The sequence below is a fragment of the Vulpes vulpes genome, chromosome 15, assembly GCF_048418805.1.
Source record: "Vulpes vulpes isolate BD-2025 chromosome 15, VulVul3, whole genome shotgun sequence".
Classification (NCBI taxonomy): Eukaryota; Metazoa; Chordata; class Mammalia; order Carnivora; family Canidae; genus Vulpes; species Vulpes vulpes.
In genome coordinates this window covers 108,883,653-108,910,076 of record NC_132794.1, presented here as the reverse complement: position 1 = coordinate 108,910,076, position 26,424 = coordinate 108,883,653, and the positions used below count along the sequence as shown (strand labels likewise).

Here is a 26,424-nt window from a genome sequence, read left to right as displayed (position 1 = left end):
AAAACCATAAAACTCTTAGAAAAAATAGGAAGAAATCATCATAACCATGGATTAGGCATGGTTTCTTAAATATGACACCCAAAACACAAGCAACAAAGTGAAAGAATGAATAAATTAGATTTCATTAAAATTTAAAAACTTTTATAGTTCCAGAGACACCATCAACAGACAATCCATAGAATAGGAGGGTGTATTTGCATATCATATCTGATAAGGATCTAGTATCCAGAATATATAAACAACTCTTATCACTCAATAAAAAGCTCAGATTCAGATGGGCAAATGATGTGAATATACATTTCTCCAAAGAAGATATGTGAATGGCTAACAAACACATGAAAAGAAACTCAGCATCATTAGCCATCAGGGAGATGCAAACTAAAACCACAGTAAGATATTTCATTCCCATTCAGAGTGACTATAGTCAAAAAGACAGGCAATAACAAATGTTGATGAAGATGTGAAAAAACTGGAACTCTTATACACTGCCAGTAGAATATAAAACAGTACAGCCACTTTGGAAAACGGTCTTGCATTTCTTCAGTAGGTTCAACACAGAGTTATCATATGACCCAGCAGTTTCACTCCTAGGTATATTGAAAAGGGAAAACACACAGAAACTCTGACAAACGTTCATAACATTATAATAGTCTAAAATGATAAGTAACCCATTTGTCCATTAACAGGATAAGTAAAAAAACACCGTGTCCATGCAATGACTTATTATTTGGTAATAAAAAGGAAGGAAGTGCTAATTCATGCTGCAGTATGGACACACCTTGAAAACACTTTGCTCAGTAAAAGAAGTCACAAAAGAACGTGTACAGAGATAAAATAGATTGGTCTTGGGACTAGGGACATTGAGGGGGATGGGGACTGTTAACAGGTATGGGGGTTCTTTTTGGAATGTCAAAAATGGTCTACAAATTGTGGTGATGGCTGCACAAGTCTGTGAATATACTGAAGACCATTGAATAATTCACTTTAAGTGGATGATTTGTATGGTCAGAGAATTATATCTCAATACAGCTGTAATTAAATGGTATTTTACATAAGCTAAGCTTAGATTTGTTTTCATTTTGTCCAAAAGAATATTCCAAGTGAAATGACTAGCAGTGTTATTCCTTACAGATTACAAAACTGTAATTCTCTCTGATTGCTTTTGGATTCCCAAAGCAAATGTTTAAGTCTCCCCACCAAGTGGACTTGAAGAATTAGCTAATGGAGCTGAGTTCATTTCTGTCACATATACTGTGTGTTCCTTTGCCTGGCCCTTTTCTGTCCAGACTGAAATATTCCTTTCATAGATTGTCCCCTTCCTCCCCCACAGTGATTGAAACATTTATTAATACCTCCTGTCACTCAGAAATATTCTGAATCATATTTGGTTTTGAACTTTCCAGACTTGAGTTTGGTTTCAGAGTTGAGTTCTATCTTGCCTCTCCAAAATTTCACATTCTTCCATTATTTCACAATTTTACCCAACTCTGTTTAGCTTCATTGACATTGCCAGGTCTGCCACCTGTACCACCATCTTGATGAGAAACTATAAAGTATGTAATTTGTTTTCATGTTTATGTAATAATGCTGTAGCAATAAATAAGAAAGTAGACTGTTCCATCATCTTCTGGAAAACCTAGACATTTTAAGAATAATGAATGAGTTAAATCCCCGTAAAAACAAGTAAAGCTTTGATCTCTAGATTCTTTTCCTTGGAAAGCACTTGTAAGGCACATTTCATCTCCTATAACTAAATATCAAGCAGTCGTTGCCCATCATGACGAGTTTTCCTTGAAGATTAAAACATCATAGATTTAACAGCATATTTATATTGCCAGTAATCAAATGCTCAACTCAGAGAATTTGCAGGATTGTTTTGGTTTTTATTTTACAAAATTAAATTGTGATACATTAGAGAAGGAAAAAGTGGAAGAGATCCTTGTTGGCACACATTTCGAAGACCTCTCAGTAAACTGGCAGTTTCCCTTGGTTGAGATGGCAAGTGGTCTTTAATCTCAGAATGGATTTTTCTAATCTCTTTGGGGTCCCCTCAAGAAGATGCCTGTTGGGCACCTGGGTGACTTGGTTGAGTATCTGCTTTCCACTTGGGTCATAATCCTGGAGTCCTGTGACTGAGTCCCACATTTGGCTTCCTGCTCAGCGGGGAGCCTGCTTCTCCCTCTCCTGCTCCCCCTGCTTCTTTCTCTCTTACTCTCGCGCTTTCTCTCTCTTGCTCTCTGTCAAATAAATAAAACCTTTATTTAAAAAAAAAAAGAAGAAGAAGAGGCCTGTTGTACTGTATGGATTTAGCTCTGTAGGTTTTTGTCTACAAGCACTGATAGTATTTGTCAGGCAAGTGATTGAAGGTGATCACAAATGGTTTTGTGAGGATTGGGATGCAATTTTTTTTTTTTTACTTTAGTAAATAAATCATAACCTATTTTTGGTATTTTCAGTATTTGGAAGGATTTTTCTTGTTTAGGTTTTAAATTGGTTTTAGTAAACACGCTAAGAATCAAAATTAGCCTTCATTGCAAATGTAACTAGTGATAACAACACTGCAGATTGTTAAGCCCAGAAGTGAATTGTATTTTGTCTATAATGATAAGCAGTGGTTTTTGAAGTGTTTGTTTTGTTTGTTTGTTTGTTTGTTTGTTTTTTAGCAATTAGACTTTATTTTCTACTTTGTTTTTTTTTAGAGAGAGGAAGAATACACACAAACAGGAGGCAGGGGCAGACTCCACACTCAACGTGGAGCCTGATGTGGGGCTTGATCTCACCACTCTGAGATCATGACCTGAACCAAAGAGTCGGTAAAGAGACATTTAACCAACTGAGCCACCCAGGCACCCCAGTTTCTGAAGTTTAATACAGTATACCCATTGAAAGAGTGACGGATTTGATTTTTTGGCCTTAATTTAAGGTATAGGTAGAATGTGATCCAAAACTCCTAATATTTAAATGCATCCTCTGAAATTGTTAAGCACTGGTAATGTGGATGGAGGTTTGGTGAGGCAGAGAGAAGAGCAAGAGATAAAGGGCTCTGTGTGGGGGGCTGACGTCACTCTATTTCTACATTCTTTGAGATTGTTTTTACAAGCATTACTTTTATGATTAAAAAATCTAAAATTTAAGAATTAATATGCTTATTATTGGGTATTTATGTAGAATAGCTCCCAGGAAATTTGTTGAGTTAGTTCAAGTTATTGAAATGTCAAGTTTTAAAACATTTATAAAAGTGTACCCTTCCTTTGTTTCTCTTACTATGTGGCCCTGCATCCTCTCTTTCTGGCAGCTGTGGAGTCTCATCTTTGGGCAGAATTCTAGTTTACATTTCAAGTTTGACTTGCAATTTAAGTCTTTTTAGGTGGGGAAAGAAATGCGTTAGTGCTACTTCTTATCTTTATGATGTTTCAGTGCCTTTTGTATGGTCAAAGTGTTTTAATGGAGAAACTAAAGAATTTGAGGTAATTAAGAAAATTAATTTGTATTTCAATAAATTAATAAAAAGCTTTAGATCAGTGAATTGGTGATCGAGTCAGTGCCATTTAGTTAGTGTTAGTGATGATAGCACTAACCTCACAAATTTCCAAGGTATTTGAGCACCACAACCAAATATATTTGCATCTTCAAATGACTTGGATTTATTAACACTAATTAGAATGGGGAGGGGATTTTAAAATTCATTTTTATCTCCGTTTTGTAATTGCATATGACATTAAAAAGTGAATAGCTAGTTGATACCTACTTTTTAAGTGTATTGTGCATTTGACTACTTTGACTCAGAACAAGGCCTCAAAAGTATTTGGAGTAGGGATCCCTGGGTGGCGCAGCGGTTTGGCACCTGCCTTTGGCCCAGGGCGCGATCCTGGAGACCCGGGATCGAATCCCACGTCGGGCTCTCGGTGCATGGAGCCTGCTTCTCCCTCTGCCTGTGTCTCTGCCTCTCTCTCTCTCTCTCTCTCTGTGACTATCATAAATAAATAAAAAAAAATTAAAAAAAAAAAGATTTAAAAAAAAAAAGTATTTGGAGTAAAAAGAAGGGGGGGGGACTTGATTGATTTCTATGCTATAAAGCTCTCTAAAAAGGCTATAAGTTAGACGTTTTACGAAAATTAATTAGATATATATGTTTAACAATAGATGCGGTGGCATCACAAGCCAACTTGGAATTCAGTGGTTTGAGCTTGCATATTTGTAGTCTTTCTCCCAAATTTGACATGCATATAATTTTAAAACTCTTCCTGTAACCTTAATAAAGAGAAATGAAATCTATATTTTGACAATCGAAACGCTACAAAATTTCCTACTCTGTTGGAGGAGCATTTTAAAATACTTGCTATAAATTCTACACTATGATGGGGTTTTTCCTAATCTATTTTTATGTATCATACTAGAAAAGAATAAAAGTTAGAGAGTGGCATTTCATTCTAGATAAAATGATGGCATATCAGATCTTAACATTTTTATTTGCTAGAGGGTTCCAGTTTGAATCTTAAAGTATGTTTGTCCTAAAATATTTTAGGATAAAGCTTTAAATGGTCACACATCATTCTATAAAGTATTGTGCCCAAGACTGCAAATCTGAGAAACCACCAAGGAGCTGGCACTGATGCAAACACATGAGGGTTTATTTACAAGCTCGAGCCTGGGTCCAAGTATATCTGACACAGCGGGGCAGGGACTTGGACCCTAGGACTAAGAGGCTTAGCAACTTTATAGGGGCCAGTGGCCAATGGGATACGCAGAAAATTGCACAGTCATGTCAGTCCACATGCAGGTGGCCGATTGAATTACATTTTACCCTAAAGTATCCATTTGAACCGACCCATCACTGAGCCGGATGTCCGATTAGGGTGTGCCCTGGGCTTGACTAGGGTGGGGCAGTGCCCTAAGCAATAAGCAGGTCATGTGGGGGTGATACAGGAGGTGGCGGGTGTAGCACAAAATGGAGTTAGTCCTGCTCTGCTTGTCCAGGGGTAGGGGATTTTTGTTAAATTTCCTGGGTCCCACATAAAGCTAAATATAGATATGTTGCAGGGCCATCAGCAAATGGTCAAGAAAGAATTTTTGAGATGATTTTGGTGCAAAAAGATGCTTTTATTACAGCACTGGGATAGGACCTGGGGTCAGAAAAGAGGTGCATGTTTGCTGTAGAAAGCTGGTGGTTATAGGCTTGGTACTCAAGGGGGAGGGAACATGCAGGGAGTATTAGATCATAAATATCTTCAAATTTCTACTCCTAAAACTACTTTTGCAAGATTTCTCTGGTGCTTATCATTCAGCTTGATTTTAACTGTTGGTGAGATGTTACAGGCAGTCATGAGACCCTTTAAAAATGTAGCAACCAGTACATATTTGATCCTTATCTGAACTCTGGGGGGGGGGGCTCTAGGTCAGCCTTCTGGGCTAAAGGTGAACATTTTTCTGCTGCTTTCTCTCATCAGACATACTTTAAAATTCCAATTTGAAAAATTCAACGTTTTAGATTTAGAAGATTTTGTACAATTTTGCCAGTGTTCTCTCCTTTGCTGTTCTCAGTGACCTTTACCAGTTTTCTGTTTGTACCTGTCTGTTGCAGTGTTTGGACATTAACATGCCTGAAATTGACATCAGGAACTAGGTTGTAGCCTTTTTCCTTTATCACTTGCCCTGGTAAAGGGTGTGGAAACCTAGTAAATGCTAAATATTTCATTGTGTTAAAGTATGTGGATTTTCTTCAGCTGGACAAAGTAATTTGTTAAGAATACGTATTTTGGAGTTGGTATGTTCACCAAGAACACCAAAACCACTTCAGGTACTTACAACAGAGAACATTTAATGCAGGAAATTGGGGATGACAGATAGTGTAGTGTTGCTGAGAGCCGGGCAAGGCACAGTGATGCAGAGATGAGCAGTAACCAGAAGCCATCACCACTGTGGGTCACTCCTGAGCCACGCCAGGGCTACCAACAGAAGCTGGAACCTTGACCACTTCAAGAGTAGCTGGAGCTGCTGCCGAAAAGCAGAGCCAGGGAAGAAAGAGGAAAGGTTTTGGGGAGAAACCGTGGCTCCATCTCCCTTCACTACAGCCTCTTGCAGCACAGAGCCAAACAGTAGAAGCAGGGGGAGGGCAGAGGCCCAGACATGGCACTGGAGATAAAACAGCAGGAGAGGATGGATTCTATCCTCTGCCTTGATCGCCTCTGAACGTGTCCTGGGGAAAGTGAAAATCTAACTACACCAACACTCGGTTATGTGGATCTGAGGGCCCTCTGGCTGGCATCCTGTGTGTTCCCCTTCCCTTCATGTCAGCATACCTTCCCAAGCAGGTTCCATGTGGACCAACGTGGCCTTCTCTGACAATATAGAACATCTTTTGAGGCAACAGTACATGATTAGCTTGCATCTATCTCCCTATAACTAATTTCTGAATGGGTGTAGAGTGCAGTCAATTTTGGAATGCCCTAACTCACTTCATCATCTTCTGATGATTGAGATAATCCAGCCTATGATACAAGTCCATAAAATGGGATCTCTCTTTCTCTTTTAGATATTGAAAGCATAGTGTGACTTCTGGGTCTTCTGAAACTGATCTTGGATGATTAATCCAGATTAATTCATGAATACCCAGTAGAGGAAACAGCATCAGTTGAGGAAGAATAAACATTTAATTGTTGCTTCCATTACATAATAAAAAGCGGTGTAAATATTCAAAAACATAGAGCCTCATGTGAGGTGCCCAATAAAATGTTGAATTTTATTGTGAAACTCTATTGTGAAAGCCATCAGGACCTTTGTGATTTGACTTGAAGTTTACAGCTGAAAGCCCTGAGAAATCTTCTAAAACAGTCCTTCTGTTGAAAAAGAAACTAGCATTTCTACTTTTCATTTTCAAAAGACCCAAATTAACAAAAACAAAATGTGTAAATCAACCTTAAAAACAGCTTTTTAAAATTATAAAAGCCTTATGCCAATTATAGACAATCCACGAAATGGTGAGAGTATGTGTATGTGTGTATGTTTCCTACACCGTGAAAGGCCCCGGTTATACTGCTGCCCCCAGAGATAGACTCATTCATTCATTCAGCGAATATGTATAGAGCACCTACTGTCAGGCATTGTACTAGACTCTGGGGAAATATTAGTGGGCGGAGCAGTCAAAATTTTTTCATTTAATTTGTATTCTCATAGGACTTTTGAGTGGAAAAGGAAACAGGCAATAAATATGTATGTCAGGTGGTAGTCCATGCAGTGAAGGGAGTTCAGGAGAAGAAAGTGGGGATGCTGTTTATAGAGTCAGAGAAGGCCCTCTGAGGAGCCAGCATTTGAAATAATCTGATGAAGCAAGAGGGCGAGCCATGTTTTTTCTGGAGAAAGAAGGGGTCTTTCTAGGCAAGGAGAATGGAGAGAAGTATTGTAAAAAGGTTGTTGCATATTTGCTCAGATTTTTCCTGTGCATATACTAGGCTGATAAATAACAATAGTTTACTCTGTACCTTTTCTTTTTTTCACTTAACAGCCTCTTCCTTTGTCTTTTTTTAATAGCTATGTAACATTTTATTATATGCATTTACCTTAACAATTTGACCAGTTCCGCATTAGTGAACATTTGGGTTGTTTCCAGTTTTTCAGTATTGCAGAGAGTATGACTATAAACATCCTTATGCATATATAAATACTAGCATGTGTATTTTTCTACAACAGTGGTTCTCAAACCAACTTATTTTTTAAATCATTTTTTAAATTTTGTCTATTCAAAAAATAAAAAAATAAAAAAAATAAATTTTGTCTATTCATTTATTTTAGAGAGTGTAAGTGGGGGAAAGTGGGGAAAAGAATCTCAACAAGAGTGCTGAGCCGAATGGTGGGGGCAAGGGGGGGAGCTTGATTTCATGACCCTGAGATTGTGACCTAAGCCAAAACCAAGAGCCTGGCACTTAACTGACTGAGCCACCCAGGTGCCCCAACTCAACCCACTTTAAAAGGCTTAAGAAAAAAAAAAAAAAAAAAAAAGGCTTAAGAAAATACTGATGCTTAGGTTTTATTCAGACCAGTTTCTAAGTCAGGATGTCTGGAGATGGGATCCAGGGCTTTTTTGATATTTTTTAAAAGTTCCTTGGATGATTCCAGTATGTAGTCAGGGTTGAAAACCGCAGCCGTAGGACAATTGTTAGCCGTGGCCTGAGTCAGTGATGGAAGACATCGTACATTCTAGTAGGTAGTGTAAAATTGTTCCCTGTATTAGTTAGAATTAGGAGCAACTGCCAGTGGTAGAAACCTTAAACAAGATAGCTGCTTCTTCCTATGAAATTCTTTACATCGGCAGTCCAGGGCTGGTGTAGTAGTTTTATTACACAGAGTCCTCAGGCACCCAGGTTCCTTCTGGCTTTGTTTTTGCTGACCTAAGGGAAATCTAATGTCAGGCTCAGAGAGAGAGTGAGTTATCGCTCCTGCCATGACATTAACGTTGCAGGCAGCACAGTGAAGGAAGGGTTGAAGGGCACAGACCAGCTCTTCTCCTAAGAGATGCACAGAAACCTCCACAGAACACTTCTGCTTGTATCCTGTTGGCCAGGCTGGGTCCCAAGGCCGTACCCAACTGCAAGGGAAGCTGGGACACAGGTTTTCCTCCAGGCCACCCATGTCCTGTAGAAGCCAGGGCTCTGTTTCAGTGAAAAAAGAGGAGAACAGAGAGCCAGAACTGCCAGCCATCCCTGCCCCGTCCTGTAAGGATCTGCCCTCCGCCCCTAGAACCTGCACCCCCAGTGCCAGGACCGGCTCAGCTCCAGTCCGCCCAAGCCACTGGGTCACAGAAAGCTTCATTGCAACGAAGAAAACCTCAGACAGTACGTGGGCTTGGGGGAGAGACAGAATCAGTTCAGACTCAGGAAAGGGGTGGTAAACTTGACCATTAAGAGAAAATAATGTGTTGAAGGCCAGTTTTTTAATTGCCTCCAATTCCTCCTGAATCCGCTCTCAGGGGAGGGACCAGTTACCTTGCAGCAGGGTATCACCACTAGCATCCTTAGTCCAAACCCCACACACCCTCGCTTAAACATCCTTCCTGTTCAAGGAGGACCTCTTCATACATCATTGTTACTCAAATTGAATACTGTTCAATTCAGATATGAAGAGGAGTTTGACATGGGGCTTTCCTTAACGACTGTTTTTTTGTCCTTGCAGTGGACGAAGGTCGCAGTAAGGAGCCCGACCGTTTGCAGGTGTTCCACAGGAAAGCCATAATGCCCTACGGCATCTATAAGAAGCAGCAGAAGGACCCAAGCGAGGAGGCGGCCGTGCTGCAGTATGCGGGCCTGGTGGGGCAGGTGTGCTCTGAGCGAATGCTGCTGCTGCGGAACTGACCGGTACCCGAGCTGCACCCAGGGAGACCCCCGGCCTACCCCCAGTGTAGACGATTTTTATTTAGACTCTTCTATGGCTTTTCTAAAATATTTGTGGCAATGTATTTGTGAGACTCTCCTGGTTAATATAAAGATTTTAAAAATATGTTGTGCCCTAACCTCCCGAGTGGGGCTTTATCATTTTGGAAGTTTGCTTTATGAACAAGATACGGTATAAATGTCTCGTGTTACTCTTTTGGAAAGCAAAATTAATAAGTGGATCTTAAGTCATTTAAATCACCGTTGTGCTTGTTTTGTGAAAGAAATTACAGCAGGCTTTCCTCAGATCCATTTACGACATTAGTTTCTGCTACGAGACTGTAAAGATGGGGAAGAAGGTGGAGAGTCGGTTTTATCTCTTCAAAAACATCCCCTCAGGAGAACGAAACTGTTGTTACTCAGCTCAGTCTTACTGCCGAATGTTATATAGTTAATGGAAAACTCAGAAAAAGAAAATACAAACCTGAAAGAAAGGACGATGTGTGAACATCACATGTTCATTTACCCAGGACAGTCCCCATCATGTCTGTAGTCTTGACATGCTTGTTTTGTTCTAAAATAATTATTACTCTCATATAATTTTGCTCTCAAAAGTATCCCAGTTTGGACAACAAGATATATGATTATCCTAGTTGTATATATTATTTGCTCTATTTTTAAAAATCTAAGAAATGGAGGTTTTTGTAGGTCTTTGTTTTTTTGTTTTTGTTTTTGTTTTTGTTTTTAATGTTGGCTCCTGCCTTGACCTAAGACCCATCAGAAGTGACTTTACACTAATTTTTTCATTCCTTAGAACTCAGGACACTTGCCCTTGGTTATTGATTAAAAATTAGTTAATATCTGACCACGTTATAGCTGGGCTACAAATCACGATTAATGAAGCGTAGGAATCACTTTGACCTCTATTCTAGGGCAAGAGGTGGAGCAATCCATGTCTTGCCCTTTGATTTGGGATTCAGCACATGCTAGCTCCTTCTCCTCACCTTCTTCTGGCCCCTTACCCAGTCAGCAAATGTCCCTTGTCCACCACCATCAGGCTGGCAGGCACTGTGCTGGGGGAAGGAGGAGACTCAGGCGGATCAGGTCACAGTTAGGACCGAGTTGTGTTGGAGTCGATCAAGGACAGGGGAGGGTTAGTTTCCTCTGCTCTTTCTCAGCCGATTCCCATCTGCTGCCGGCTGCTTGGCCACTGGGTTCATTCCATTCCCCATTTTGCTTATTTCCTATTGATCTTTTTTTAAAACCATATTATAAAACGTGGTACTTTGAAACCCACTACTGATGTTAAACTTTTGTCTCCTAAATGCACTGAATTTAGATAAGACATTAGAAAATAATTTCAGTTAGCTAAAAGAAGGATTATGAAACATTGATTTTAAAATTCAACATCCAAATAAACTGTGTATTTATTCATTTCTGAGAGGGTGTGTGTGTGTGTCTGTGTAACACCTGCCGTGTACAGACACATTGCCAACTGAGGATAGAGTATCAGGGAAAGCCATTTTCTCTGACCATGTAGATTTTTCATTCTTCGGGATTTTGTTCTACAAAATAGTCTCCCAAGAGTATTTGATGGGCTCTTGTTTGGAACTGCCTTCAGAATCTACAGAACTTTTTTTCTTTTGCCCTCATAAGTTGAAGATAGCTTAAGGATAAGTATATAAGGATAGCATAAGTTGAAGATAGCTTAATCCTAATGATACTCACTGTAAGCAACTAAAACATTAGTAAAACCATAAATAAGAAAGTAAAATATAATCTGAAGTTCAACCATACCAGAGAAAAAATTGTTATATGTCTACACACATATAATTTTCTTATAAATAGAATTATGTTCTATATACCATTTTGTGGGCATACCTGAATTGTGGAAGAAATTTCCAGGTGGGACTTGAGAAGTGTTACAAGTAGTCTGAGTACGTGGAAAGTCAGCGCGGTGGGGTGGGATCTTGGTACCCTTGGCTTTGGAACATTCACGTTGATGCCACCTCATCACGCCCACTTTCATCCCCATGATTGGCAGGACAGCAGCACTAAAGATCACAACTCTTGAGTATGCCTTGAAGAGAAAACTTGACTCTTACATCATCCACAACTCTGGTTTCCTCCTGCAGAATTCAGTTAGGGTTCCTTCAGAGGAAAGTGATCCACACTCCTGTCTGAGAACCGGGATGCTGCGCCTGAGGGCGGCAGTGGTCAAGGTTGGCTGCAGTGAGCCACCAGAGAGAGCTGGGCGCAAAAACTCTTCTGCTCCGTTACTGTATTCATGTGCTCTTCTTTTGGAAATAGACTGTGTATTGATCCTAATGAGTTAATTATTTGTTCTTTTGAGCCCTGGCTGAGTGAGGATTAATCGCGTGCTAGGAAAGGACAACAAGGCAAGTGACCCTGCTTTGTCAGTCGACATGCAGTCTAGCTGAGAAATCTGCTTTTATGTTAATGGCTTTCATCCAAAGAAAGACACTCGAGAACCTTTCAAAGACAGTTTCTATCTTTTCAAAGCTAGAAGCTGTGTGTTTACTGTCTTAGAGTTGTCGTTCCTTTCTGGATGCAGGTAAATTCACACCTGCCTCCTTGTCTTGGGAGCAGAAATGTAATCAAGGTTTCCCAGCTGCCATCTTTATTTAAATTCTCCCAGTTCTATGAGATTTTTGTTATTTTTTTAAAATGTAATCTGAGCACTTTTTTTAATATTCTATAAAAGAGGCTATTACCAAATGAATATATTATTCATTTGATTAAAATTATTTAGATAAGAAATTATTACTGTTTATCTTTGCTTTCAGACAATGTATCCTATTTTTTATCCATTTTTCAAAATATCACTTGTGTGCTGTTTCTTAACATATTGGACTCTATTATGTAAATGAACCTTTTCAGATTTCTGAGCAGTATATGGTTTGATTTTATAGGCTTTATACTATTTCAGTGTGAATAAGAATGAGAAAGAATATGATCAATTATCTAGAATGTGTTGGTGGTTGCTAACTTTAAAGAAAAGGAAATGAAATGGAAACATAATGTTTGAATTAGAATTTATTCAAATATGTATTCTTTTCCAAAAGAAAACCAGTGACTGTAAAGCAAAACAAGTTTGATTGCATGTGATTTTTTTTTTTTTGCTCTTGTGTATGCATTTTGAACAGTCCATTTGATAAAGCTTGAATGGAAAAAAATAAAGCTGTTTCTATCTCCAGTGGCTCCAGCTGGTCAGTACTTTTAAAAGACCTATGTTTCCATACTTTTCAGTTTTTTACTACATTTTACCTGTAGTGAATATGCAGAAAACATTGGCTATATGAATCATCATATCTCATTTACAGTAATTATGGGAATTCCAGATCATTTGGTTACCCAAGTCAAAGCATGATGGATTGCTTTCTCAGGAATGAATAAAAATAAATCTCACTTTAAGTGAAACATCTGGGGACGCCTGGGTGGTTCAGTGGTGGAGCGTCTGCCTTCAGCCCATGGTGCCATCCTGGAGGCCTGGGATTAAGTCCGACGTCAGGCTCCCTACATGGAGCCTGCTTCTCCCTCCCCCCTGCCTCTCTCTCTCTCTCTCTCTCTCTCTCTCTCTCTCTCTGTGTGTCTCTCATGAATTAATTAATTAATGAATAAATACCTAAAAAAGTGAAACATCTGGATTTCACATGATAAATTGGGAAATAGACATTCTTTTACCCACAGGGATTAGAACTAGGATTTAGGTAGCAAACTCAAATATAATTTCTCTTAAAAAGCTTAGTTTATAGAGAAATTTTCATAAATGTCTCATAAAGCAAAATTTGCTTTAATCATTCACAGATAGTCCACAGTATATTTATGGAACACATTTACAAGTGTTTTGGTTTTTTTTTTTATATTTATTCATGAGAAACAGAGAGAGAGAGGCAGAGACACAGGCAAAGGGAGAAGCAGGCTCCATGCAGGGAGCCCGATGTGGGACTCGATCCTGGGACTCCAGGATCATGCCCTGGGCCACAGGCAGCACTAAACTGCTAGGCCACCTGGGCTGCCCAGTGTTTTGTCTTTTTATAGTAAAGAGGACCCTAGTAGGTTTGGGGTAAAAATGAATCCTATTTTCTAAGTGATTTAAATATTGATTATAAGTCCCACTGACTTTTTTTTTTCCCAGAATGGAAATAGCTTTGTTGTTTTTCTTATTTAAAGGGGACAGGGTTCACCAGGGAGCGCTTAGGCAGTGTAGAAAAATATACTGAAAAAAATACAAGATCACTTACTATGCCATCAGTAACCATCACCACTGCCATTCACATTTTTACGTTGTACCCTTTCAGACTTTTTTCTACCTACGTGTATGTATATGTCTTGTTTTATTTTTAAATAAAAATGGAATCATGCCATGTATATTGTTTCATAATTTTGCACATTTTAATCTATTTTTGAACATGAAAATAAATGAGGAAGAATATAATAGTTTTAATGGCTGTCCAATCATAGTCTGCTGTGTCTAGTTATCTTTTGAGAAAGGGAGCTTAAGACTTGAGCCCCCCCCCCCCCCCCCCCCGCTCATGGGCACTCGGAGTTGCAATTGACCATTAATGGTTCACACCTGTCACATGGTTCTTACCCCTCTCATAGCCCATTCCTGTGCCTTTCCCCAACAGTAGGGATTTCCTCCAAACTCAAAGGTTCAGAAAATGTGTAGCTTTTATTTATTTATTTATTTATTGTAACTTTTAAAACTTAGTACTACCTCCTCTCATTGTTCCTCAACTAAATATTTTCTGGGAGACTATCCTACCATTTTTACAGTTTGAATGCCTCTAAAATCCCCAATTAGAAAATGTCTTATTTAAAAACTTAGGGTTATTTAAAACAAATTAAGGTTCTGATTCATTGATTCTTTATACAACAGAGGCCCTTAAAATGGGTACCTGGGGGGCACCAGGGGGGCTCAGTCTGTTAAGCATCTGCCTTGGGTTCAGGTCGTGCTCTCAGGATCCCGGGATGGAGCCCTGTGTCTGGCTCCTTGCTCAGTGGGGAGTCTGCTTCTCCTTCGGCCTCTGCTGCTTCCCCTGCTTGTGCTCTCTCTGTCAAATAAAATCTTTTTTAAAAATGGGATACCTGAAAACAATGGGCCGTCATTAATTTAGCGAAGTTTTTACTTTGAGAAATATGTTGGCTTTTTAAGATTTACTTCAAAGTAAAATTGCATTTTTATATCCACTTGGTTGTCACAGTTGGTATCTTCAGTCCAGTCCTGTCCAGGAAATAGTTTCCTATTGATGGTCTAATTTCCAATTAGACCAAGAATTAAAGTTGCTAAATATATTTTGCATGCCAAATTTTTACTCATTTATAACTTCAAAATAGCTTGCAGATTTTTACACTTGGGTTTCTCTCCATATCTCTCCACCTGCAATGTGAAGAAGCAATTCCAAATGGATGTGCTGTTAAACAATACAAAACCTGGGGCGCTTGGAGGGCTGTTGGGTAAGCACCTGACTCTTGATTTTGGCTCAGGTCCTGATCTCCGGGTCGTGGGATTGAGCCCCATGTCGGGCTCGGAGCTCAACGGGGAGTCTGCTTGAGATTCTCTCTTTCTCTCCCTCCCCTTCTGCCCCTCTTCTTGTATGCTCTCTCTCTCTCTCCTTCTCTCTCAAATAAAATCTTTTAAAAAATGAAACCCAGTGCAGCAAATCTTTTGTGGCATTTGTGATTTTTTTTTAATTTATTCATGAGAGGCACAGAGGGAGAAGCAGGCCCCCTGCAGGGAGCCCAATGCGGGACTCCATCCCAGGACCCGGGGATCACGCCATAAGCTGAAGGCAGATGCTGAACCACTGAGTCACCCAGGCCTCCTGCATTTGTGACTTTTTAAGAATTACCCTTTATATGGAATTCAATAATAAATGTTTCAGCCACCTCCTCCGAGGTGGCTTCCCTCATCTAGTATGCATTAAGCAGACCATGAGTGACTTGCACAAATACCTGGTTCTTTGATCATTACAGTGTGATTAAAGCCAATAGGCAAAAAGTGGTTTCTAAAATTAGTTAATATGTTGTGTGCTAAAGCCACCATACCCAAAAGGTATAAATGTTGTACTTCCTGCTTGCATAATTCAACTCTGTGATTTTGGATCATGTTTCCCTCTGGACCTTAATTTTTCGTGCTTTTGCTTGTCAGTGCCAGGGTCTTAAAATCATTTAACACTGGCCTTTTATAAAATTTTATTTAATTAGCATTAAATGAGGACTCATGAATACTTCATGAAGTCCCATTCATCACACTTTGTTAATTCAGTATTCAGTGAGTCTGAATAGCATCTCTCAACTAACAGCTTTTTGATCATGAAATAAGAAAAATAGCATTTTAGGTTTGTGAATTCAGAGCTTAAGGACCCTAGCTCAGTTGTATATGGACAATTCTATACACTTTGAGCATTGCCTCTCGAACAACTTGGGGTTGCATGGGTGGGTCCACTTCTATGCAGGTTTTTTTTCAGTAGGTACAATACTGACAATGTATTTTCCTCGATTTTCTTTTTTTTTAAAGATTTTATTTATTCATGAGAGACAGAGGCAGAGACATAGGCAGAGGGAGAAGCAGGCTCCCCACGGAGAGCCCAATGCAGGACTCGATCTCAGGACCCCAGGGTCATGACCCAAGCCAAAGGCAGATGCTCAACCACTGAGCCACCCCCAGGCGTCCCTTGATTTTCTTAATAACACTGTGTTTTCTCCAAGAGAGTGTATTTTATTTTAGGAATACAGTATATTATACATATAACATAGAAAATATGTGTTGACTATTTATGTTATCAGTAAGGCTTCCCATCAACAGTAGGCTACTAGGAGTTAAATTTTGGGGGAGTCAAAAGTTATCGGCAGATTTTTGACTACAAAGGGGGTTGGTGTACCTTGAGATTCTCTCTCCCTCTGCCCCTCCCCCCATCTCAAATAAAATCTTTGAAGTTAAGCTATGTGCAGAGATAATGTTTAATGAACAATTTGAAAGACTGAGAAATTAATCCAGAAATATTTCTAAAGTATTTGTGCTCTACTATTATTTCCTTTTTTAAAAAATATTTTATTTATTTAGTTGAGAGAGAGCACAAGCAGAGGGAGAAAGAGGAGCAGATTCCCTACCAAGCAGGGAGTCCGACTCGGGACTCAAACCTCCGACCCTGAGATCATGACCTGAGCTGAAATCAAGAGTCTGATACTTAACCAACTGAGCCACCCAGGCACCCCTATCATTTCCATTTTATTTTGCATCTCAAATTTTCTTTCAGGTTTCTAGTTCTAGTTACATGTTTATTTTGATCAAGTAGAAAAAAATTTTTTATAAATGTATCAATAAAAATCTTTGAATCTATACCAATAAAAGGATTTAAATGCATCTCTCACAAGAAGCCTACCCCAAAATATGCAGTGAAGCTGTGTGCAAAAGAAAATGAGAAAAATAAATCCTCATTACACATGTCTCTTGTACCGTTGAATACACAGCTGGTGGTTACCTCACATGAATAAGTCCCGAAGACAGACTACATTGATTTACAGATCTGCCTTAAAGATTTTCTATTCCTTTACTATTGTATTTTTAAGGGTTATTTTGATTACTGTTGGTGTTTTTTCCTAGTACACTCTACTTCTGACCCAAACTGTATCAATGTCCTCAACATGAAGAGCTTTGTGGAATTTCACTAGAGGCACATTATTTAGATATGGAGACATTCGTTTGGATTCACTTCACCAAACTGTTTGTGGCCACCCATGAGCAGAGCTGGCGGTGGGAGGTCTGAAGAAGCCCCTGAGATTGGTCTGTGGCCACCAGGGGCTCTGCACCGCATGCAGGGCGGTGGCTACAGGAATTCAGAATTACTATCTCTAGCCTCCCCGGTCTCCTGCCTATTCTTGAGAGCCACACTGTGATTTACTTAAGTCTATTCCATATGCTTTTTATAAGAAGGCCAGAGAAACATCAGTGTGTGGCCAACTGTGTGTAGTTATGAGCTCTGCATCTACAGCCGCTGGTGGTTCATGCTTGAGGTAATTAATATTTCTGATAATGTCACCAAAGATGCTGTCAAGGAAGTTTGGAAATAAAGGATCCAAGTTGGGAAGAGAAAGCCTGGAGAACACTTTGAGCTTACGATAATGAGCACATTATTCATTTCTATTACTCCTTTACTGCCTTTGTTAAGATATGGGAACTGTTCTATGTCAGCATTATCTGTGAGTGATGATGAATCTTGGGCCTTGCTTATCTGCAGGTTGCTTATCCAGCCACCTCACCATCTGGAACAGAAATCCCTAAAAGTAAGGTTTTAAAAAAAGAAACAAACTTGCCTCTTAGAAGCTAAATTGGGCTTGCATCCCCCCTCTAGAGCTCATGCCCTACTCACGGGAAAGCCACTTGGGCCATGTGGCATAAGGAGAAGAAATTGTTGGTGCCAAAGTAAAAGGATAAAGTGAACTGGAAATGACATGTTACTGGAAGGGTGTACATCACCTCCTGGCCAGCTCTCCCTGTCTGCCCGTTGACATTCAACCCTGCCCCCGTGGACAGTGGCGCTGGGAGCCTGGTCTGCAGGAGGGAAGATGGACTGTAGTGTGTGGAGGGCCAACAGCAGACCTCGATCAACCTTCTGACCACATTCCACTAGAAACCACTTCCTTTTATTAACCTTAGTAAGTGAAAAAAAACAAAGACCAAAAAAAAGCTCACAGAACATGGAGGGAGCCTGGACTCTCCTGACCAGCTGGACTGTCAAGTTCCAGGATCCCTTAACTAGTTGTGTGACCTTAGACAAGGACCAGCAGACAAGCAAACCTCAGCTTCCTCATCAGGAGAGGTGAATTGGGCAGGCAGGAGCCCAGCTGGCAGAGGTCGAGGACAGTTGCCATGTAGACGTCTTCCCCAAAGCAGATGTCGACAGAAAGAAAGGTGATGAAAGTATTAACAAAATATTAAAGAAAAAAGAAAGCATAAACCCTAGTAGTCCGAGGCATAGAACCCCAAACATCTCAACAGCCCCTGAGCACACATCATTGTCAGGTCAATCGTAGTTGACCCTGGGAATGACAATGCTGAATTGTCAAGGGGCCAGTTTCAGTACGTAACAGACACTCTAATACGGGGAAAAGTGTATAATGCATTCAAATCTTTCTATTCGAAATTGTTAAAGTAACAAAAAAGATCCTATTAACTGGATAAATTACAGTTCTCGGCGAAACTCACCATATGGAAACAGGTCTTCAAGCCTATGGAATTAGAATCCCTTTTAAATGCCTGCGTCCGCAGAGGACACTAACGGTAGAAGGGTAAGCACTTTCTCCTGGCCGGCCTTGCCCTAATAGACTGTGGGTAAACAATTATTCATAGGAACCCACGCAGGGCCTCACTCCCCAGTGGCGCCACTATTCAGGATTTCCTGGGTATAATGGGAGAATAAAATGGGTTTTGGAGGCCTGGTACAATTATGCACATTTTTGTTTGTTTTGTGTCAGACAAAACCCAACAACAGGCTCTGGAAAAGCAGGCTGTGCTTTCCGTGGGCTGCGCCCGTTGCTCGGCCCAGCGGGCTGCCCTATCCAGCTACGGTTTAAGCAATAATGACCGGACTGTTCAGCCAGCCCCCGACTGCTCCTGCGTTTCCCCCCTCGGCCTTCGGCATGATTCGTCTGCAAATTGGCTTTTCGCAGGGCCACACGTTAGCCGAAGAGCATCATCCAAAAGGGCAGGAAATCACATTTTTTCGAGTGGACAAGTAGCGATGTGATGGGGAGGGGGAGCAGGAGGTGGGCTGGCAGGCCGAAGCTGGAAATAGATTGGTGGCTTTGGTGGCTCTTCCTCCCCCCACCCCACCCCCACCCCCAAAGCAAACAACCCCAACCTAATTCAAAGCGTGTTGTGTGCAGAGCTGTGCGCCCAGCCCCGGGCCAGCCGCCTGCGCACGGAGGCCGGTGCAGCGGTTTCCTGAGCACCGTCAGGGGCGCTCTGCTCACAGGTCACGTTCTAGCAACTGCTCAGCAGACCCGGAGCTGGCATCTCTGTCCAGCTGGGCAGTGGGCACAGCCACCTGCTCACGCTCAGCGAGGCGACCCCGGCGGTGGCCCAGCCTCCGCTCGCTGACCTCAGGCAGAAAACCTGAGATGTCAAGACGTCTGAACCCTCTTCCTGGCGGCTGGAGTGGTGTTTGCTCCGTTGACATTGGTCGCAAAGTGGAGAAACGGGTCCCCTTGCTGGTTTCTGCCCTTCCAGTTCAGTCCTCCCGAAAGCCACCAGGGGGCAGAAGGAAACTTTCTTGCTGTTTTCCACCCCCCTTGACTAAACCTGCCTGGGAAGGGAGGTTCCTTTTGGTCCAGTTGGGCCAATGTTTTTGATATAAGTTGTATTTCTTATTTTCCACACCCTTGATTTTTTTTTCGGATCGGGGTTGTCTTTGAAATTAAGTCTTCTTTCTGCAAGGAAAGCAACCGCAGGCGAAATCTGCACATTTGCAACATTTTATATTGATTGGTGATTTAGCTCTGGGATCTCCAGGCCTAAGGCAGTAGCCCAGTCTCTCCCATGGTTTCCTCTGTGTCTCCAGCCTCACTGGGCCAGGCCAGGCCCCCAAGTGCCTCTTACTAGGATCACCGCAATAGCCCACCAACCTTCCCAGCCTGTTTATGTGCCCATCACTCGTCTGACTCTGATCCGTCTCTCCTGGTCCCACATCAGACAGCTCTGCATCACCTACTGCATGAGGCCTCAACCGCCCCACCAGCCTGCCCAACTTCTTTCTCCACCTTTTGCTACATCTCCCTTCCAAAAACCCCACTCTCGGCCATCTCGCCCATTTCTTACCTTTGCTCAGTCTCGCCAGTCTTGCCCAATCTCTTCCAGCTGCAGACATTTAAATCTGCAAGGTCCAGACCAGGTGCCACCTCCCAGGGAGCACCTGGTCTACAATATCCGATAGACCTTCTTCCTGTCGCAATTCTTAAGGTTTGAGAAAACCAGCACACGTCGGGCCATAGGAATGATGCATGCCACCCTCAGAAAGCCGGCCAGAGATTGGATTCATTTGAGAAATCTCCCTAGAGAAAGAATGCTTGTGTCAGGTAGGTGCCGAGACCCAGCCCCAGGCCCCCAGGCCCCCAGGCCCCCAGGCCCCCAGGCCCCCAGACCAGCCTGCTCCTTAGGGTCAGCCTCGCAGCACTCAGTGGAAAGGTTGAGAAAGCATGCCTGAGAAGTGAGTCCACAGTGGGATCTACTGAACCTGCAGGCTCTTAACACATAAAGAACAACGGAAATGCCCATAAAGAAGAGTTGTAAATCTGATGTACATAAAATGAGAAATTTCTCTGTATAACCTTAGAAATATAACCAGTCTGTTTTGCAATGGGGCAGTGATGGAGGGTGATCTCCAAGAGATGCATCCGTGCTTCTGCTTGATGGCGTGTTCACAGATGGGGGGAGTGTGGAGGGGGGATAGGTATGTGCTGAATAGCTTCTTAGGTCACCAGAGGTGAAGAGTATGCTTGTGTGGATATTTGTGTCTGACCAGCTACCTTCATGGTCACCTGCTGCCAAATGAACAGTGAGAAAAAGGAATAAAGGACCCAGTGCATGCCGGGGTGCTGACGTGTCTTGGCAGCCAGGGGTGCATGCACGGAGGAATTGTCTGGGGACATTTGGCTGTTTTGCATAAGGAATTCCTGGGCTAATGGGCATGTGGACCCCAGGACTTGAGGGCAGGCCTGTTTTGGTTTAGCGCTCCCCCCCCAAAAGGACCAATATGAATTGAAAATTCTTAAGGTGGATCAGTGTAATCCCTATTTAATTTGGACTTCTCCCCTTAATTCATTTTGCATATGGTAAGACATTCTTGCAAAGGACACAGAGGCCGTCTTACACATGCTGACACGCTCTGCACCCAGGGAGCAGTCCCCCTGCGCCTAAGCGAGATCTTGAAAGAAGGAGAAAACCTTTGCAAATCACCCTGTGCAAGTGCAGAAGAGAGCCCTCACCACCACCCAAGTACATTGCTAAGCCAGTCGCCCTCCCTCAGGACTTCACCCACCGGGGGGTTCCCTGAGAGCGCTCAGGTGGAGGTGCTGAGGAGAGACTTAGCATTAATCACAAAGACGTCCTTGCTATTTCTTTCACCTGGTCTTAAATTCTGTTAACTCTTCCTAAATTGTCTGAGGCCACTGCTTCTCCTCGAAGCCCACAAGGCACTGAAGGACAGGCCCAACTGTGTGACACGTGTTGCTTGGCTCATGTGGATGGCGTCCTGCTTAGAGAGATGAGGACACCGTGGCACTTGCCGAGAATGGCCACATGGCCGAGCGGTAGACCATGCCCCTTACAACTTGGGGCAGGCATGGTTCCAGGGCAAACAGCCCTCATACTAACCCCAGACATCACAGGGCTGCAGACCAACACCCCTCCCAGAGGCTAGAGGCTCTCAACATGCTTGTTCTCGGAAAGCTCTTCTCTTGGCAAAATCCAAGTCACACAGAGGCTTCATTCATTCATTCATGTTTTGATTGATTCATCCATTCACCCAACAACTTTCTGAGGACCTGTCCCGTACCAAGTGTTGTCTGTGCCACAGAAGTGAGCACGTCTGAGTCCCTGTCTCCTTGGAATTTCATTCTAGGAAGAGAGAGAGACAATTTATAATAAATGGATTAGTAAGAAAGCTGGATTATTGTGTTTGGTGGCACGTAAGACCGCTTTGCTGAGGATGTTCAGGGAAGGTCTGCTGAAGCATGTGTGTTGAGTAAGAAACCATGAGTGTGAGAACACGTGGCATTACTAGAGATTCAGAGATGGGGCAAGTTGGGTTCTTTTGCTTTTCAGGAGACCACAGTCATGGAGGGTAGACTCCAAACGGTGAGCTGGAAGGAGAACTAAGGTCTAAGAGTATAGATGAAATCCAGTGGGTGCTCTCGGGAAGAAAAGCTTGCATCTAACTGAAGGCAGTCAAAGCCATTTCTTGAGGGAGTTGATCTTTGACCTACGGTCAATTCTGAGAAAGGAGGGTCAGGGCATTCCCAGCAGAAGGAACAGAGTAAGATCCCGTGTGGAGGCAGATACAGGGCATGCTTAGGGGGCAGCGTGCAGTTGAACTTGGCTGGAATATCAAGAACTAGAAAGAAAGTCCTGGGTGCTACAGTGGAAGGCAGAGGGAAGCACCTGATGGGTGGCTCCTACACTGACATGCCACCGGGGGCAAACGACGTCCTCTCTGGCAGCCCCGGGGAACCACTGTGGACAGCAGTGGGGCGTAGCTACGGCTGGAAGGAGCAGAGTCCCGGCCGCAGCAGAGAAGCCACATCCTCACCTCCCCTGACAGAAACAGAGCACACCCACCACAAAATCAGCCAGCCGGATTATTTCTTACCACCAGCTAAACTTCGGTTTGTTGTTTTCACCAGGAGACCTCGGACGGAATATGCAAGAATCCTAAGCCTCTCCTACAGGGAGCACCCAGGGGGAGGCCGGACAGATGGGCAGGGGTGCCCCCCGCGAGAACAAGCCCCAGGGAGATGCAACCGAGTATGTGGCCAACTTAGCTGGTGAACCAGTTCCAGTTGCAAAACTCCAGTTGCAAAAAAAAAAAAAAAAAAAAAAATCTGGTAGAAAAGCATTGAAAAGTCCTTGACATCAGTGCTTCTCCAGTCTTCCTAGAGCACCTGCAGCGCAGTCACTTCTGTCAGAGCGTGGGCTGCGGGCGCCCCTGACTGGCCCCTGACCGGCCCCTGACCGGCCCCTGACCGAGCTGCCGCCTGGTGAGGTTTGCTGACGGCCACCCTGCTTCTCCATGGGTTGCCATCTCCTCTCTGGAATGCTGCTCCCTGGACTGTTAAGTGTAAAACCCCAAATCCCTGTGCTGTCAGTGCGGGCAAGCAATGGCCTTCCTGCCGAGCTTCGTAAGGGGTGCGCTAAAATCAAGAGAGGAGGGAGGTCCCCAGAAGAGGAGAGGGGGCCGGGAGCAGCAGGTGCACGCAGTGTGGCAGTGAACAGCCAGGCGGGCTTGGGGCGGGGCTCCTGGGGCCGGGGTGCACTGAGGGAGGAAGCGGGAGGAGGAAGCAAGGGGCTCCGCTGGCCCCGGGCCGACCAGGTGAGGGCGGTCGGCGCGCAGGTGGGGTGCTCTCCTCCAGGCCCAGGGTGGCGCCCCGACAACGGGGTAGGGACAGCTGCTGGGGTCCACCCCAACACTCATGCGCCTTTGCCGCCAGGCCGTGGGGACGAGGAGCTCTGGGCCCCCCGAGAAAGGACCCCGAGACCAAGAGAGGGGGCGAGCGGGAGAGATCCGCACCCCCACCATCCCGCGGGATGTCCCTCCTCCTCCTGGGTGAGTAGCCCCCGGGACTGCGGGCAGGAGCCGCCGGTTGCGTGTCCCCGGGGGAAGAGCCCACGAGGCAGCCACCAATTTTGAGCGTTAGGGCCTAGAAGGGTGGGTTGACGTGAGCGGGACGGGTGATCCGGGAAGAGCGAGACCAAGGCTCGAAGGAGGGCGCGGGGGCATTTCAGGAGCTGAGAAAGGGGGCAAGGCTGAGAAAATTGACTCGACGGTAAAAAGAAAATGTGCACATAACACACGTGTGCACACGCGCGCACACACGGGAGAGGGGGAGGCAGTGAGCCGCCTGGGGCCAATGAGCAGGACGGGGCACCAGGGGACACCCGGCTCTGACACCAGAGAGCTGTGGGTGGGACAGGTGTCCTCCCCTCACCTGGCCTGGGGAAGAACCAGCTCCCCGCCGGCCACCCCGGGAGCCTCTGTCCCCACTATTTAAATTAGCGCCCACCCACCGGCGTGCGACATGGCAGTTCGGGTGCCGTTGCACTCCCGGGTGGGTGAGGCCTGCTCCCTGCAGACCAGGTTTCCCGTTGGTTATGCCGTCGGGCTCCTGGTGGGCTGGTGGCTCCGGGAACAGAGGTCCTGTCGCTGGGCTGCAGACAGCCCCCGTGGGCTGCGGGGGAGCACCTGCTGAGTGATCGAGCAGGATTTACCAGAGGACAAAAAGAAGATAAAGATGAGAAACGAGGGGGATCCCTGGGTGGCTCAGTTGGTCGGGTGCCTGCCTTTGGCTCAGGGCGTGATCCTGGAGACCCGAGATCGAGTCCTACGTTGGGCTCCCTGCGTGGAGCCTGCTTATCCCTCTGCCTGTGTCTCTGCCTCTCTCTCTCTCTCTCTCTGTGTGTGTGTGTCTCATGGATAAATAAATAAAATCTTAAAAAAAATAATGAGAGAGGACAGGGGCACCTGGGTGGCTCAGTCGGTCGAGCATCTGCCCTTGGCTCAGGGCGTGATCCCGGGGTCCTGGGTTGGAGCCCCGCATTGGGCTCCCTACTCAGTGGGGAGTCTGCTTCTCCCTCCTCCCCGCCAACCCCCTCTGGCTCTCTCTCAAATAAATAAATGAAAAATTTTTTAAAAATAAGAAAGGACAGAGTAAAATTTGAAATTCTTTTCTTTTTTTCAAGTCCTCTCTATACCCAGTGTGGGGCTCAAACCCACAACTCTGAGATCAAGAGTCACACGTTCTACCCACTAAGCCAGCCGGGCACCCCGTGAAATTCTGCTTATACCAGGAATCAATATAATAGGCGTTCTCAGCTAAGGTCACTCCAGGCTTTTCTCTGTGAATATAGACGGACATCCATTATATAATCATCACTTTTTCTTTATTGAGAAGCGCGGAAACCCATGCATGGTAGTCAAAGTGGCTGGTCCAGGTCTCAAATGATAAGAAAAAAGCAAATATTCATTTTATTGATATCGTGGCTTTGGGTTTTTTCCTCCCCTTTGTGGGAACAAAACTGGAATATCGCCACCTACACCTTTCTTACGTGCAAGGTGACTTTTGTCGATGCCGGAGCCCGGGTTGTCCCTGAGCCCGTTCGGATGAGGCTGGTGTTGGGGGCTCCAGGCCGCGCCCTGCTGTCCGCCCCGGGAGGGCCCGCGTGTGCCAGGTGCTCTCCCCAGGCGTCAGCCCACCTCTTCTCGGTGTGACCACTAGATGCCTACTGGACAGGCAGGTGCTGGGCCGCAGGGCGCCGCGGGGCCTAGCCAGCCACTCACCTCAGGACTGCGGGGCCCTGGTCTGGCATAAGACACCGCACTATGTGTTGCTCCGGCTACTAAAGCTGGTGCTAGCGCCCCCTCTCCTCAGGGAGTTTCGGGGCCATGCGTTCCCAGATGACCCCCCCCCCCAGCTCCCACGGATGTTAATAAGGGACATGTGACAGAAACCACATGCTGTGCTTGGAAAACGTATGGGCTGACCCACACGTCCTCTCCAGGGAAGAGAGAGCTTTTACTCCTCCAGGCAGTCAAGGACAATGAAAACCAAATGCGTCCGCATTGCATGCAAGCCCACATCCACACACACATGCGCGCGCGTTCTGCAAATATTCATTACGTGTGATCGGCCAAGGGTAGTCCCTGCTGTTGAATTGGAAGCTGGCTGCTGGTTCTATAGAAGGCAGGATGCGAGGGACTCCAGAATTTCTGCACACCATGCCCCTTCCCCGCTCTTATGGCTGGAGAACGCTGCCTTCATCACCGAGCTGCACTCTGTGGCAGAACAGCTGGTGGCACGCTCCGTTGACAACACGTCGGATGCATGAAGGTAGCATTTCCAGCTTGGAGAATGTGCTTCGGATTTCCTTCCACTCCCCTCCGTGACTCGTCCTCACTGCCGGCTGCTGGAGGCCGCAGGGCCCTGCCGCGCCCCCAGCCAGGGGGTACCACCGGCCCGCCTGCTGGCCCTGCTTCCCTCGGAGGGGCCCTGCCTGCAGCCCGCCCCGGCCCCGCGGATTTCGTCGTGCAGAGGGCAGAGCGGAGGGTCCCCGAGCAGGGTGCAGCCAGGGTGCTGAGAGCCGCGCATCGTCCCCCCGCCCGCCACCGTGGGTGCCTCTGCTGGCCCCTTTGGCCAAAGCTGGGGGACGGTTTCTGGCTCTGCTCCGGGTGGAATAGTCCGCGGTACGAGCCTACGTGGGACAGATTAATAAAAATTCCTTTGTTCCGGCCAAGTCGCCTGACTCCTTTTTACCTCCGTCGGTGGT

The 26,424-nt window shown here is 44.5% G+C and overlaps 1 protein-coding gene and 1 long non-coding RNA gene across 18 annotated transcripts in view; one reads left to right on the top strand and one right to left on the bottom strand.

Moving 5' to 3' along the window:
• Positions 1-12,579, top strand: part of ATE1 (arginyltransferase 1) — a 162,918-nt gene extending 150,339 nt beyond the window's left edge. For all 17 annotated transcript variants that reach the window (XR_011997608.1, XR_011997607.1, XR_011997606.1 and 14 more), the window contains one exon: positions 9,166-12,579. Coding sequence is in view for 13 of the 17 variants with exons in the window: in XM_025994630.2 (XP_025850415.1) it covers positions 9,166-9,344 (179 nt within the window). In the remaining 4 variants the exon portion in view is untranslated. The remainder of the gene's footprint in view (positions 1-9,165) is intronic.
• Positions 12,580-16,646: 4,067 nt separating this feature from the next.
• LOC140595738 (uncharacterized) lies at positions 16,647-20,438 on the bottom strand. The gene is made up of 2 exons (XR_011997604.1): positions 20,206-20,438; positions 16,647-19,817 (listed from the first exon to the last, which is right to left on the bottom strand). It is a non-coding gene; the product is annotated as an uncharacterized lncRNA (long non-coding RNA).
• Between the last annotated feature and the right edge of the window lie 5,986 nt (positions 20,439-26,424).